This window comes from Myxine glutinosa, chromosome 2 (assembly GCF_964187855.1).
Source record: "Myxine glutinosa chromosome 2, kmMyxGlut1.1, whole genome shotgun sequence".
In the NCBI taxonomy this organism is placed as follows: domain Eukaryota; kingdom Metazoa; phylum Chordata; class Myxini; order Myxiniformes; family Myxinidae; genus Myxine; species Myxine glutinosa.
In genome coordinates this window covers 228,511,050-228,525,727 of record NC_136262.1, presented here as the reverse complement: position 1 = coordinate 228,525,727, position 14,678 = coordinate 228,511,050, and the positions used below count along the sequence as shown (strand labels likewise).

Below are 14,678 nucleotides of genomic sequence, written 5' to 3'. Positions count from 1 at the left end.
AACTTGAGATATTTTGTTCACAAACGGACCAAAAAACAAACAGACAGACAGGCAGGGATGAAAACATAACCCCCGTCCACCTTTGGTGGCGGAGGCAAATATTTTAAAATAAAATTACCACCACTGTGATCGACACGTCACGCTGCAACCAGGGAACCACTGATGTGCTCTCGACCACATAGTACCATTTGTGATGATCCCATAGGTGTGCTTGTTGTACCACCGACCACATCACACAGTGCCACAACATCATACATGTGGTGTACCGCAATATTATACATGTGGTGTACCACAATATCATGCATGTGTTATACCACCACAATATCATATGTGTGGTGCACGTGCACCACAATATAATAACTGTGGTGTCCCAGCACAATATCATACCTGTGGTGTACCATGACAATATCATACCTGTGGTGTACGACCACAATATCATTCATGTTGTGTACCACAATATCATACATGTGGTGTACCAGCACAATATCATACATGTGGTGTGCCATCACAATATCATACATGTGGTGTACCAGCACAATATCATACATGTGGTGCACCATCACAATATCATACATGTGGTGAACCAGCACAATATCATACATGTGGTGAACCAGCACAATATCATACATGTGGTGAACCAGCACAATATCATACATGTGGTGAACCAGCACAATATCATACATGTGGTGAACCAGCACAATATCATACATGTGGTGTACCACCACAATATCATACATGTGGTGCACCATCACGATGTCATACATGTGGTGTACCAGCACAATATCATACATGTGGTGCACCATCACAATGTCATACATGTGGTGTACCAGCACAATATCATACATGTGGTGTATCAGCACAATATCATACATGTGGTGTACCACCACAATATCATACATGTGGTGCACCATCACAATGTCATACATGTGGTGTACCCAGCACAATATCATACATGTGGTGCACCATCACAATATCATACATGTGGTGCACCATCACAATATCATACATGTGGTGCACCATCACAATATCATACATGTGGTGCACCATCACAATATCATACATGTGATGCACCATCACAATATCATACATGTGGTGTACCAGCACAATATCATACATGTGGTGTACCACCACAATATCATACATGTGGTGCACCATCACAATGTCATACATGTGGTGTATCAGCACAATATCATACATGTGGTGCACCATCACAATATCATACATGTGGTGTATCAGCACAATATCATACATGTGGTGCTCCATCCCAGTACCGCTCTGATGAGTACGACTGTCCGTCTGTGGAGACGGATTGAGGATTTATTAAATAATTGCATAATATATGAAAGTTAATATTCTTACTCTTTTGTTTAAATAAACGGCCACAATTATTCCCACGTGCTTGAGGGATCGGTTGGCGGATTGGCCGTGGGTGGACCGGGGGAGGAGGGGAGGGGGGAGGGGCGTGCGGTGGGAGTTTTTGGCCCAAGTCTTTCACGAACCGGCTATCCAGGCCTGACGCTCGAGTATTACAGTATCTCGGGCAGGAATGTGTAATTCGTTCAGGGTGCCGGTGATAGCTCGCCTCGTCTGCGCGAAGGATAATTAATTTTGTCCACCAAGTGGGCGAACGCCGGCAGACGGAACGTCCAGTTGAACGGCACACACATGCAAGATGAGTCACCCCACCTGTGAAACAGCGGGATGACCGTTTATAAAGCTCGGTTAGAGTTCAAATTCAAACCGAGGCTCGGCTACACACAGATTCGAGGCGAGTGTGATGAAAACGAATATTCTGTACAAACAGAAATGCTACTCTGTTTTAAATGATGAACATGTCACCAGCGCAATGGACCATCTTGGTGACGACGGGAGGGCTCGGCTTGTGCACAACCCCGACGGTGCTACCGCTTGGGGTCGATAAACGGTCAAACGAGCAACGCACGTGAACAAGTTCGCGGCAAATTCCCGGGCAGGCGCCCACGTGCAAGCTCGGTGTGCGGGAAAACGAGTCGAGGCAAACGGTGAACGTTGCACACCGCACGGGGATGGTCGTGTTTACTGTCACATGCAATGGCGCATTCGGGTAAGGAGGATCTGCCGGGACGACCGTGCATTATCACAACGATACGAGTGAGTGTGTGTGTGTGTGTGTGTGTGTGTGTGTGTGTGTGTGTGTGTGTTTACATGTATGTATGATTATATGTGTGTGTATGTATGTGTGTGTGTCTGTGTGTTTATGTGTGTGTGTGTGTCTGGTTGTCTGTGTGTGTGTGTCCGTGTGTGTGTCCGTGTGTGTGTGTGTGTTTGCGTGTGTGTGTGTGTGTGTGTGTGTGTGTGTGTGTGTGTGTGTGTGTGTTTGTGTGTGTTTATATGTATGTATGATTATTTATGTATGTGTTTGTGTGTGTGTGTTTATATGTATTTATGTTTGTATGTATGTATGTTTATATGTATGTATGATTATTTGTGTATGTGTTTATGTGTGTGTGTGTTTATATGTATGTGTGTCATGTGTGTGTGTGTATGTATATGTGTGTATATATGTATGTGTTTGAGTGCATATATGTATGTGTGTTTGAGTGTATATATGCGCGCGCGCGTGTGTGTGTGTGTGTGTGTGTGTGTGTGTGTGTGTGTGTGTGTGTGTGTGTGTGTGTGTGTGTGTGTGTGTGTGTGTGTGTGTGTGTGTGTGTGTGTAGAGTACACATACGCATCCTTTTTGAGAAACAAATTGCAACAGAAATGTTTTTACCTGCTTGCAGCAAATGTCGTTGGAAGAATGTTTAAGTGCAAAGGAGCATGATTTACCTGGAGAAAATCCTGAGGAAAGGGTGAAAACATGATTGCATATTATATGGTGGGGACGATTGAGGGAGAAACCCCCAAATGATACAAGGAGCGAACGCGGGACCCCCTACAAACGGCTTCCCCCGCCGCGCGTCATGCAGAGTGTTTTGATAGAGCGGGCCAATTAGAAACGTCGCTTTGTATCGAAGGCGGGTTTATCAGTCCATTTGCTGCCCAACTTTCGCGTATTGTCCAATCGGCAAAGCGCAAAGCGCAAGCCACGCCCCTTAACGGACTCGTGCATTACGCTCCGCCTCACACGCCGAGCTCCAGGAGGTGGTGCGACGCCGGTGGTGCTCGGAGCCGTGAGCGCTGTGCGGTTCGGTCGGTCAAGCGCGAGAGAGCGAGACATGAACGAGCCGCTCCTCTCGTACGATTCCAGCGAGTCCGGACAGGAAGTGCATCTCAAAACGAACTCGACACGCGGAGAGAGCTGCAGCGCTCTGCACAAGCCTGCCGTGCCCTCGCCGTCCGCCTCCCGGCACAGCATCCAGTTGGACCTGGGTGAGGTGTCCGCCACGCCATGCGCCGGCGGAAAGGCATCGCAACAGCAGCAGCAGCAGCAGCAGCAGCAAGCGCGTCGCGACAGCAACCCGTTCACGGAAATCGCCATGAGCAGCTGCCGGTACAACGGCGGAGTCATGAAGCCCCTCACCCACCTGAGCACGTCCCGGCGGAACCTTCAGGACGCAGAAGCCGAGGCGCAGCCCCTGCAGCCCCTGCACGGAACGGTGCCCGAGATCGTGGTGTCGCGGCCCGAGCTGCCATCACCTGAGGTCGATCTGAAGTTGGCGAGGAAGAAGCACCAGAACATCGGGTACAAGCTCGGACACCGGCGGGCGCTCTTCGAGAAGCGGAAGCGACTCAGTGACTACGCACTCATATTTGGCATGTTCGGTATCCTGGTCATGGTCATCGAGACCGAGCTCTCGTGGGCCATTTACGGCAAGGTGAGGAAACGCCCCGGAGGCTCCACAACCTGCCTCTGATCATGTGCGTCTGGTTATCCCCTCTGCCACGGATGTAACCTCCGCTTCCCTTCCCCTTGTTATGCCCCACAGGATTCCCCCTACTCCTTCGCGCTTAAATGCCTTATTAGCCTCTCCACCATCATCCTGCTGGGCTTGGTGATCGCGTACCACACACGGGAGATCCAGGTATGGTACTGCGCTACACAGCACTGTACCACACTGTACAGCACGGTACAACACCTTACACGGCGGTCGACAGTGCTACCTGGCACTACTTACAATATAGATACCTATAACGATCTCCTCGTGCGGCCATGCGTGGTCCAACCGTGCAGGTATCTTGGCATTATCCCTCATGTGCTCTCGATATGACCTAACATGGCATGAGAGGTACATTTGACATGTAGCCCGCACCACGAAGGATGATGTACAGCTGTGACATGTGCTGTACCATGGTGACATGCACCGCACCGTCAAGCTATACCATGTCCGCACAATATCCCCCCGTAGCTTACACTCGGTGGAATGCTGCGCATGTATGGTAAAGCTTCATGTGGCATAACCTGCTGATGTGACATGGAGTAGCGAGGATTGGGGATCGTGCGACGAGTTCTATCCAACTTCAAGAAACGACATAGCCGAAAGCTCAGACGTGTACGCAAATTCGTCGCGACCGGTTGCACTCTTTGGCCGAGCTTGCGACTGGGTGCGTGCGACCATAGGTCATCGTGACAATGCTGCACATGGCCATAAATTCGTCGCGACCGGTTGCACTCTTTGGCCGAGCTTGCGACTGGGTGCGTGCGACCATAGGTCATCGTGACAATGCTGCACATGGCCATAAATTCGTCGCGACCAGTTGCACTCTTTGGCTGAGCTTGCGACTGGGTGCGTGCGACCATAGGTCATCGTGACAATGCTGCACATGGCCATTAATTGGTCGTGACCGGTTGCACTCTGGCTGAGCTTGCGACTGGGTGCGTGTGACCATCGGTCATCGCGACAATGCTGCACATGACCATAAATCGGCCACGACCGGTTTCACTCTGGCTGAGCTTGCGACTGGGTGCGTGCAACTGCCGGTCATCGTGACAATGCTGCACGTGACCATAAATTGGTCGCGACCAGTTTCACTCTGGCTGAGCTTGCGACTGGGTGCGTGCGACCATCGGTCATCGTGACAATACTGCACGTGGCCATAAATTGGTCGCGACCGGTTGCACTCTGGCTGAGTTTGCGACTGGGTGCGTGCGACCACCAGTCATCGTGGCAATGCTGCACGTGGCCATAAATTGGTCGCGACCGGTTGCACTCTGGCTGAGTTTGCGACTGGGTGCGTGCGACCACCAGTCATCGCGACAATGCTGCACCATGCTCGCACAATTCCCACGTCACGCCTGATTTCATAACGAGCAAAAGGCCACGCGGCTCGGAGCTCTCAGTCCATCCTGAGGTTGGATTTTTCTTCTATTATGATTTTTTATGTTGAGATGGACAGGTTCCCTGAGCCATATGTTTGGTGGAATTTTTTTTGAGACGTTTATCTTTTTATGGAACTGCGTGTGGGTGTGTGAAAGTACAGGTATCTGACGTGTCTCATGCTTGAGCAAGAAAACTGCTTTATATTGCACAGATATCCATGAATTACCAGCGTCTTGTTGAAATTCCATAGCGAGCCTCGGATTCGCCTGATGGGGTTCCCATCGAAACCGCTCACGTTGTGAGGAACCCAGGATCAAATCGCTGATACCGTCCATACACGTTTGTCCATCATTTAATAACGGCCTTGTAAGTCGTGTGATAGTACACTGATATCTACCAATGTCTTTGTCCTGGATGTGATTGGTACATGGTCAAGCTGCTCCGCGAGCCTCAGATCACTGCAAAGAAAAAAAAACACACACACACAAAAAAAATGCTTCCTTACATTTTACGATATTACATGAATCAGGAAATGACATTTATAGGTCACCACGTCATTTAATTCATTTTCACAATTATTTCGTCAATTCCACATTGTACTCCCAATTTCTTCTTCTTTTTTTTTCCTTCAAATAATAATGGTCGAAGACCCTTCCCTCCCCCACTCCTCCTCTTCCCCCCCCCCGCCCCCCCACACAAAAAAAAGAAATGTGGAAAAACTTCTTGTTTATATCTTTTGATTTTTTTGCTCAAATTGGAGCTCTTTGAGCTTAACATACGGATGTCTTTGGCAATCAGCATGGGATGAGCCGAAGGACAATTTAGGAAATCAATATTTCTGCAACATACATGTAGCAGAGTACAACTTTCAAATCGGTTCCATTTCATTTTCACATTCATTTCTTTGATCTGGTTAAAAATGTACATTTTCGGTTTATATTTCTCGACTCATTAAAAGCTTTTATGTGGCGCCAAATTTATCATGGAGTATGTAGGGGTGGCACCGGGGTGGGGGGCTGGAATAGTCATTGATGTTTTGCGGCTGATTATTATTAATCAAAATAGTCCAATGGTTAGAAAAATCGGTGAAATAGTCATTTGTTAAATTGTTCGGAATACCGATGTTTTACGCTTCGCTCTTCCTTTGATCGGCGGAGCATGAACACAATGCCGAGAAAGACTTCGGATGTGCCGAGGCCATAGGGCATTGCATCGCTGGATGTTTTCAACGCCAGGTGAATGATGGGTGGCATGGCCTGCTTTAAACGGCCAACCTGAGTTGGATAAGTCGAGCAGAGTGCTTCCACCGTCGAGTTCCTTATCTTATCAGCAGCTACGCTTTGCTGTCCCCTTCCTACACTGCATAAGGAGGATGTCTATCAACTTGTCTATCGACTACTGGAGTGGGTTCTCATCAGCAATAGTCCCTTTCCTGGTACATTTGTGTTTGTTGTTTGTAATGCGCCGTGAGTGCTCGTGGAATTCAATGGAAAGGTCGTGTAAAATGGGGGTTTCTAACATCGCTATCTGGCAAATTGACTGCTCAGGTGAATGGTGGTGGCGGAAAGGTGTACGTTTTGTCACTAAGGCCGTGCAGCATCTATTTGCAGCACAGGGAGCAGACGTGAATGAAGTAAAATGTCATATTGTGTGTCAGGTATACTTACCAATTGGGCAAGCCTGGTGTTGGCTTAACGGTTAAGGTGGCTGGCTTAACGATCTTAGGGTCTTGAGTTTGAGCCCCTGTTGGGCTATTGAAATAACACCAGGTGGGTTGACTCAGTCCGTCATCCTTATGAGGTCGGCAAAATGAGTACCACCTTACTGGCAGAAGGGGCACAGCATCAGTGGCACAGCTGCGCTCACAGAAAATGATGCAACCAGCAGCCACAGGCTGCATATGAAACAACAACAGCCATTTGTGTGGTTTGAATAAAAACAAAAAAGAAAACACTCCGACAATTCCTGTATTCTTTGGTAATTCGTCTTTTGTGATGCATTGTTGTTTTTTTAACACTCATGTAATACATGTCATAGTTTGTTCACGAGCTTCACTTGTCATGAGACGCCGAATGGTTCAAGTGAGACGGATGGCTATTCTGAATATATATCTTTGGTGCTCCGTTCATTGTTTCCGCGCCTGAAGTGCTGCACCGATAGGAAACGCGTTGCTCTTAAGTGACACTCTTGTACGAGCTGAGAGCCTTTCCTTGTTTGGACTTTTGGGAATTGCTCTAACACACACACACACACACACACACACACACACACACACACACACACACACACACACACACACACACACACACACACACACACACACCTCTTTGTACAGTTCAACGGGACAGCACACTTGTTATTCTGTTGCTGTTGATGTTACAAAAGGATTTGAAACTTTCAGAGGCGTCTAGTTCTCAAAACCCTCTTATGGTTAAACTGCCAAAATCAAGACTCTCTGCTCACCTTCACTCCTTCATTCCTCTTTTCTCTCGCCCTTGGAACAAACTCCCTCACTCCCTTCAATCCCACTCCTCCCTCCAGGTCTTCAAAACAGCTGTTCACCACCATCTTTTACCTTCCCCCATCCAAAACCTTGATCTTCTCTACCCCTGTTTATTCACCCCAGATCCGCTTTTTTTAAATACCAACTTCTTTCCTGGAAGTCTTTGCAGTGTCCAAGTGTTTTATACCCCCCCCCCCCCTTCCCACGCCTTCTCTCCCCCAAGCCCTCTCCCTCCCACAGATCTCCCGAAGTCCCTGCTCTCAAATGTTGCGTTTGTGTGCTTTCCCCATCTCTCCCCATCTTGTCTACCGCTCCCCTTATTGTCCCCCGTCGCACCACGGAGCAAAAGGGGGACTATGGTTTTCCCCTCCGTCCGTGTGTCCGTCCGTCCATTCGTCCGTCCGTGCGTGCGTGCGGGCGTGCGTGCATACGTGCGTGCATGCGTGCGTAAGCAAAGGACCGCATTCGAATTTGGTGTGTGGGTGCAACCCACGTCAAAATCCAAGATGGCCGCCGCCATGTATGTCTGATGCCATGTATGTCTGAACCTTGTGAGCGGAATATCTTGAAAAATAAGCGAAGTACCAACTTCTAATCTGGTGTGTGGGTGTATCTAGGAATAAGGAAGAACCCTATTGAAAATTGGGTCGCCACGTCAAAATCCAAGATGGCCGCCGCCATGTATGTCTGAACCTTGTGAGTGGAATATCTTGAAAAATAAGCGAAGTACCAACTTCTAATCTGGTGTGTGGGTGTATCTAGGAATAAGGAAGAACCCTATTGAAAATTGGGTCGCCACGTCAAAATCCAAGATGGCCACCACCATATATATGTCTGAACCCTGTGAGCGAAATATCTTGAAAAATAAGCGAAGTACCAACTTCTAATCTGGTGTGTGGGTGTATCTTGGCATAAGGAAGAACCCTATTGAAAATTGGGTCGCCACGTCAAAATCCAAGATGGCCGCCACCATGTATGTCTGAACCTTGTGAGCGAAATATCATATCATAGCATGTTTTCTGCGTCTTCCACTTTGTCAACTCACATCACTTCCCCGACGGGGGACTTAGGCGTAACGCTTGTTATGTTTTATATGTCCGTTTTTTTTTTTTGTGATTAATGTTAGCTCTTTCACGAGCCTCGATCTAAAAAAACAAAACAAAAAAGAAAAATCATCAGTTGTCCGTGTGTGCCAGTGGCAGTGAGGGACGTCGGGGATGGGGTAGGTATTACATTGTGTTTCCTTTGTGATGTATTGCCTAATAACATCATCATTAGACAGGTGACATACTTAATAAGTATCAGATTCTTTTCTGAGTTGTTTTAGTGTGATTTCTGAAATCCGATTAAAAATAGCGTCTTGGTGCTCTGCACGCAGGGTGTGCCTCTATTATTATATAGATGATCGATGATATAATGATTATATATAGATGATATAAAATCGATTGTCCTGTCCACTATTATTCACTAATCGTCAAAATTGTGGCCTTTCAATTTTTGCAGATGCTGTGCCCATCAGTCCAAGAATGGGGGAGTGGGCGCGGGGGGTTTGGGGAAGGGAGGTGGGGGAATGCAACTTTTCTGCTGCTTTTTGAAATTGTGTTCTTAGTTGCTAATATCGCAGACCTTTTTCACCTGCGGTATGTCTGCGGTATGCAGACTTGTTTTAACCAGTGCAGTCATTCCTGTTTTAAAATGGGAATAATACCCAGTGTTGAAGTGTGGTGCTGCACACACAACTTGCTTGCCAAAGAGGTAGGCCACAACGCGTTTGTTAAAACCAAAAGAGTCTTTATTACGAAAGCTCGAACTGCAGCACTGGGCGGGCTCGGGCTTAGAGCCCGCATATATGTGCCGAGGCCACGCCGAGTCCCCGGGCGTGGCCACTCGGTCGAAGGGCGGGGCATGTGCCATCGGTCCCCGCCTGGGCGCTCGCGCCACCCACTGGTGCACGGAATTATTGCCCCATGTGCCCACCACACGCGCCCCCCCAGAATTCCCGCGCACCTGAAGGGTGAGTTTGCGGGGAAGCCCGATGACCCGGCCGAAACGCCCCCTGGCGATGGGTGCAGGGCTGGGTGGGCAGCGGGCCGGCGGGGCTGAGGGGTGCCGGGGGTCCGACCGCCGGGGGGCGGCCCTGACGCAGAGGCAGAGCTGCTGGCGGGGGTGCCGGGGGTCCGACCGCCGGGGGGCGGCCTCGACGCGGAGGCAGTGCTGCCGGCGGGGGGTGGTCCGGATCGAGGTGGGCCGGCTTGAGGCGGTCCACGGAAATGGGATCCGGGGCACCGCCAATGTCGACCGTGAAAAACGTGTCACCGGTCTCCAGCACGCGGAAGGGCCCGTCGTATGGGGGCTGTAGCGGTGCCCGGTGGGCGTCGTGCCGGATGAACACGTACTTTGCCGTGCGAAGCTCCGAGGCGACGTGGGACGGCGGGCTACCGTTGTGTGCCGTTGGCACCGGGGCGAACCTCCGAGCGGTCTCCTGAAGGGCAGAGCGCTGTTGCGCCGTGGACCAAGGAGCCGTGGAGTCGGGGATAAATTCACCCGGTACCCGCAGTGGTTGCCCGAAGACCAGCTCCGCCGAGGACGCGCGCAGGTCGTCCTTGGGCGCCGTCCTGAGGCCCAGCAGGACCCAGGGGAGCCTGTCGACCCAGCCGCCGTCGCGGAGGCTGGCCCGGAGCGCGGCCTTCATGGAGCGATGAAAGTGCTCGCACAGGCCATTGGCCTGTGGGTGGTAGGCCGTGGTGTGGTGTAGCTTCACCCCGAGTCCTTGCGCCACCACGGCCCAGAGCTCCGAGGTGAACTGGGGGCCGCGGTCGGACGAGATGTCCGAGGGAGCACCGAACCGGGCAACCCAAGTGGCGATAAAGGCTTGCGCCACCTCAGTCGCAGACGTCGCCGCCAATGGGACGGCCTCCGGCCACTGCGTGGTGCGGTCGACCATGGTGAGGAGGTGGGTGAACCCTCGCGAGGGGGGCAGAGGTCCCACCAAGTCGACGCGCACGTGGTCGAACCTTCGTTCCGGCACCGTGAACGGGGCCAATGGGGCCTGGGTGTGCCGGTGCACCTTCGCGCGCTGGCACGCGAGGCACGTCCTGGTCCAGCCGCGGACGTCCTTCCTGAGGCCATGCCAGACGAAGTTCACCCCGACGAGCTTCTGGGATACCTTCGCACCAGGTTGGGACAGGCCGTGGATGGCGTCGAACACTGGGCGCTGCCAGCCAGCGGGCACGATGGGGCGAGGCCGGCCGAGGGAGACGTCGCATAGGAGGGCCGTGCCCGCGGCGTCGAACGGCACCTCGGTGACGCGGAGGCCCGTGATGGCGGTCCGCAAGGCCTGGACGCCGGGGTCGGCGGTCTGGGCCGCCGCCATCCGGGCATAGTCGACCCCGAGGTGGACCGCGTGCACGACGGACCGGGAAAGGCAATCCGCCACCGGGTTGTCCTTACCCGCCACGTGACGGATGTCCGTCATGTACTCGGACACGGCAGAGAGGTGGCGCTGCTGCCGTGCCGACCATGGCTCGGCGACCTTGGCCATCACGAACACAAGGGGCTTGTGGTCAACGAAGGCTGTGAACGGGCGGCCCTCCAGCAGGTGGCGGAAGTGTCGGACCGCCAGGTGGAGCCCGAGCAGCTCGTGATCGAAGGTGCTGTACCGGCGTTCGTGCGGGCGCAGCTGCCGGCTAAAAAACGCCAGCGGTTGCCAAGCACCACGCACCCATTGCTCGTGCACCGCGCCCACCGCGTAGTCCGACGCGTCGGTGGTGAGGGTGATCGGTGCATCGGGCGCCGGGTGCGCCAGCATGGTGGCGTTGGCCAGTGCCAGCTTTGCGCCCGCGAACGCCGCGGCCATCGGCTCCGACCATGCGATGTCACCTTTGCCCGGCTTGCCCCGAAGGGCCTCGTGCAAGGGGGGGAGGAGCCGGGCGACGTGGGGCATGAAGCGGTGGTAAAAGTTTACCATGCCCAGGAACTCCTGGAGCCCCTTGATTGTGCGGGGCCGCGGGAAATCCCTGACCGCCTCCACCTTGGCCGGTAAAGGGACGGCCCTGTGCTCGGTGATGCGGTGCCCCAAGAAGTCGATGGTGGCGACACCGAAACGGCACTTGGCAGGGTTGATGATTAGGCCATGCTGGCCCAGGCATTCTAAAAGCGTGCGGAGGTGGAGCAGGTGGTCCTCCCGGGACGCGCTTGCATCTAGGCTGTCGTCCAGGTAGACAAACAGGAAAGGTAAGTCGCGCAAGACACTATCCATAAGCCGCTGGAACGCCTGAGCCACATTCTTCAACCCGAAGGGCATCCTGAGGAATTCGAAGAGGCCGAAAGGGGTGATGACGGCCGTCTTCGGGACGTCGTCCGGTTGGACGGGGACCTGATGGTAGCCCCGGATGAGGTCCACCTTAGAAAACACGGTCGTGTTGGCCAACCGAAAAGTCCTGAATATGTGGGACCGGGTAGCGGTCGGGGGTGGTGGCATCGTTGAGCCGGTGGTAGTCCCCGCACGGCCGCCATCCCCCGCCGGGCTTTGGCACGATGTGCAGCGGAGAAGCCCAAGCGCTGTTGGAGCGCCGCACGATCCCCAGCCGCTCCAGCGTGGCGAACGCCGCTTTCGCCACCACGAGCTTCGTGGGCTCGAGTCGGCGTGCCCGGGCATAGACCGGCAGCCCGACCGTGGGGATGTGGTGCTCCACCCCGTGTTTAACGGCCACCGCTGAGAAGGTGGGCCGCGTGAGGGCCGGGAAACGGGCGAGGAGGCGGGTAAAGTCATCCGCTGCCGGAAGCGTGCAAACTAAACTCGCCGGGATGGAACCTTCCAGCAAGCCGCTTGGCAAGCCGCTCGGTGAGCCGCTCAGTGAGCCGCTCAACGAGCCGCTCAGCGAACAAGCGAGCGAGCTAATGGTTTCGGCCTGGACGAGCCGTCTGCGCTTCACGTCGACCAACAACCCATTCGCACATAGGAAGTCCGCACCAAGCAATGCCATTGGCATGCTGGCGGTCACGAACGACCATTGAAAGCGCTGCCCTTCGAACCGCAAGGAGAGGCAGCGCCTCCCGAATGTGCGGATGGGTGTACCGTTGGCGGCAAGCAATGCGCGGCCCCGGCCCGCGGTTCGCTTGTCGGACATGGAGGCGGGGATGACGCTTACCTGCGCTCCTGTATCGCAGAGGAAACGGCGCCCGGACAAGGTGTCCGTGATGAACAGGAGGCTGCCAGAACGGCCGACGCTCAGGGCCGCTAATGAGCGCCGGCCTGGTCGTTTCCCGACTTGTCAAACGAGCATGGCGGGCAACACTTCTTAGCCTTGTGGCCGAACCTGGCGTGGAAATAGCACCAGCCTTGCGGCGGCGGGGGCGGCGGTGGCCGCGGTTTTCTTGGCGGCGGCGGTGGTGGTGGTGGTGGTGGTGGGCGGGGCGCGGCAGCGGCCACGAGGGACGCTGTAGTCTCTGCCCCGGGGTCCACGACGGCAGCACCGTAACCCGACCGCGTGTCGCAAACCGCGAGAACTTGTCGGCCTCTACGGCCAGGGCACGGGGTTCCCTTATGTTGGAACCGGCCGGCGTGAGGCGTACCTGTAGAGGTAGCTGGCGTAGGAAAAGCGCCCGGAATAAGAAATCCGGGGCTTGGTCACCCAGCAGCGACAGCATATAATCCATCCGCACGGATGGTCGTGTGTCGTCGAGTTCGGGAAGGTCCAGGAGGCGGTCGGCCCGTTCGATCTCTGTGAGGCCGAACGTGGCGATGAGGAGACGTTTGAGCGCCCTGTACTTGTGGTCGGCCGGCGGGTGCCGCAGGATGGACACGACCCGGGTGGCAGTGCCGGGCCCGAGGGCGGCGACCACGTGGTAGTAACGGGTCTCGTCCGCCGTTATGCCTCGAAGCTGAAATTGCGCTTCGGCCTGCACGAACCACACATCGGCCTGTGCTTCCCAAAACTCTGGGAGTTTTACTGCGATGGCGTTGTTGGCCATGGCGCGTTCGGTGGTCAGCAACGGCTGAACCAATCGGGGTCACCAGTGAAGTGTGGTGCTGCGCACACAACTTGCTTGCCAAAGAGGTAGGCCACAACGCGTTTGTTAAAACCAAAAGAGTCTTTATTACGAAAGCTTGAACTGCAGCACTGGGCGGGCTCGAGCTTAGAGCCCGCATATATGTGCCGAGGCCACGCCTAGTCCCCGGGCGTGGCCGCTCGGTCGAAGGGCGGGGTATGTGCCATCGGTCCCCGCCTGGGCGCTCGCGCCACCCACTGGTGCGTGGAATTATTGCCCCATGTGCCCGCCACAGTGTCACAATTTCACCTTGCTTTGCGATAAACAATTAACTTTAACGATGGACGGGAAAAAGAATCACGTCTACCAGTTTTATTCATTCATTTGTGTGCAGCACCTGGGTGCTGCTTGGGGTGCATGAATAGCTCAATTACCTTTGACCTGTTTAGTCTGAGTTTGATCTCAACTGGACTATAAACTCCTTTCTCTTCCTCTTCCTCTTCCTCTTCCTCTACTTCTGCTTCTTCTTCTTCTTTTCACCTTCTTTTGAATGCAGCACAAGGCTGTGGGATAGCATCATTGGCTGAGGGTGCGGCTGTGCTGTGGATGCAATGCCTTCTGTATGTCATGGCAGAAATTTGGATTTTATTCAGGGTGCCGGAGATAGCTTGCCTACTTTTTGTGAAGGACACCAGGTGTGATCTTTAATGTCCAACAACTAATGCCAGCAGATGGGACGCCCTGTTTAATGTCCATCCGAACAGCAGCGCACACATTGAATCACCCTGCCTGTGAAAACGGGGATGATTGTTTATAGCTGGGTAGATGTTCAAACCCAGGCTGGATAGCTTCGAGACATGTGTACGTACCTCTAGGCCATCCTGCCAGCCTTAGTATAAACCTTTGGATTGCGACTTCACAAGTAGGGTGTTTGGTCACAAAGT

The 14,678-nt window shown here is 53.4% G+C and overlaps 2 protein-coding genes across 2 annotated transcripts in view; one reads left to right on the top strand and one right to left on the bottom strand.

The window, feature by feature from the left end:
- MYO5A (myosin VA) overlaps positions 1-14,678 on the bottom strand; it is an 808,830-nt gene that overhangs the window by 402,573 nt on the left and 391,579 nt on the right. The gene's annotated exons all lie outside the window — the stretch shown is intronic.
- The window catches only part of LOC137420761 (small conductance calcium-activated potassium channel protein 2-like), a 475,474-nt gene continuing 463,930 nt past the window's right edge, over positions 3,135-14,678 (top strand). The window contains exons 1-2 of the mRNA XM_068106101.2: positions 3,135-3,797; positions 3,909-4,004. Of these exons, the coding sequence (XP_067962202.2) occupies positions 3,198-3,797; positions 3,909-4,004 (696 nt within the window). The 5' untranslated portion in view covers positions 3,135-3,197. The remainder of the gene's footprint in view (positions 3,798-3,908; positions 4,005-14,678) is intronic.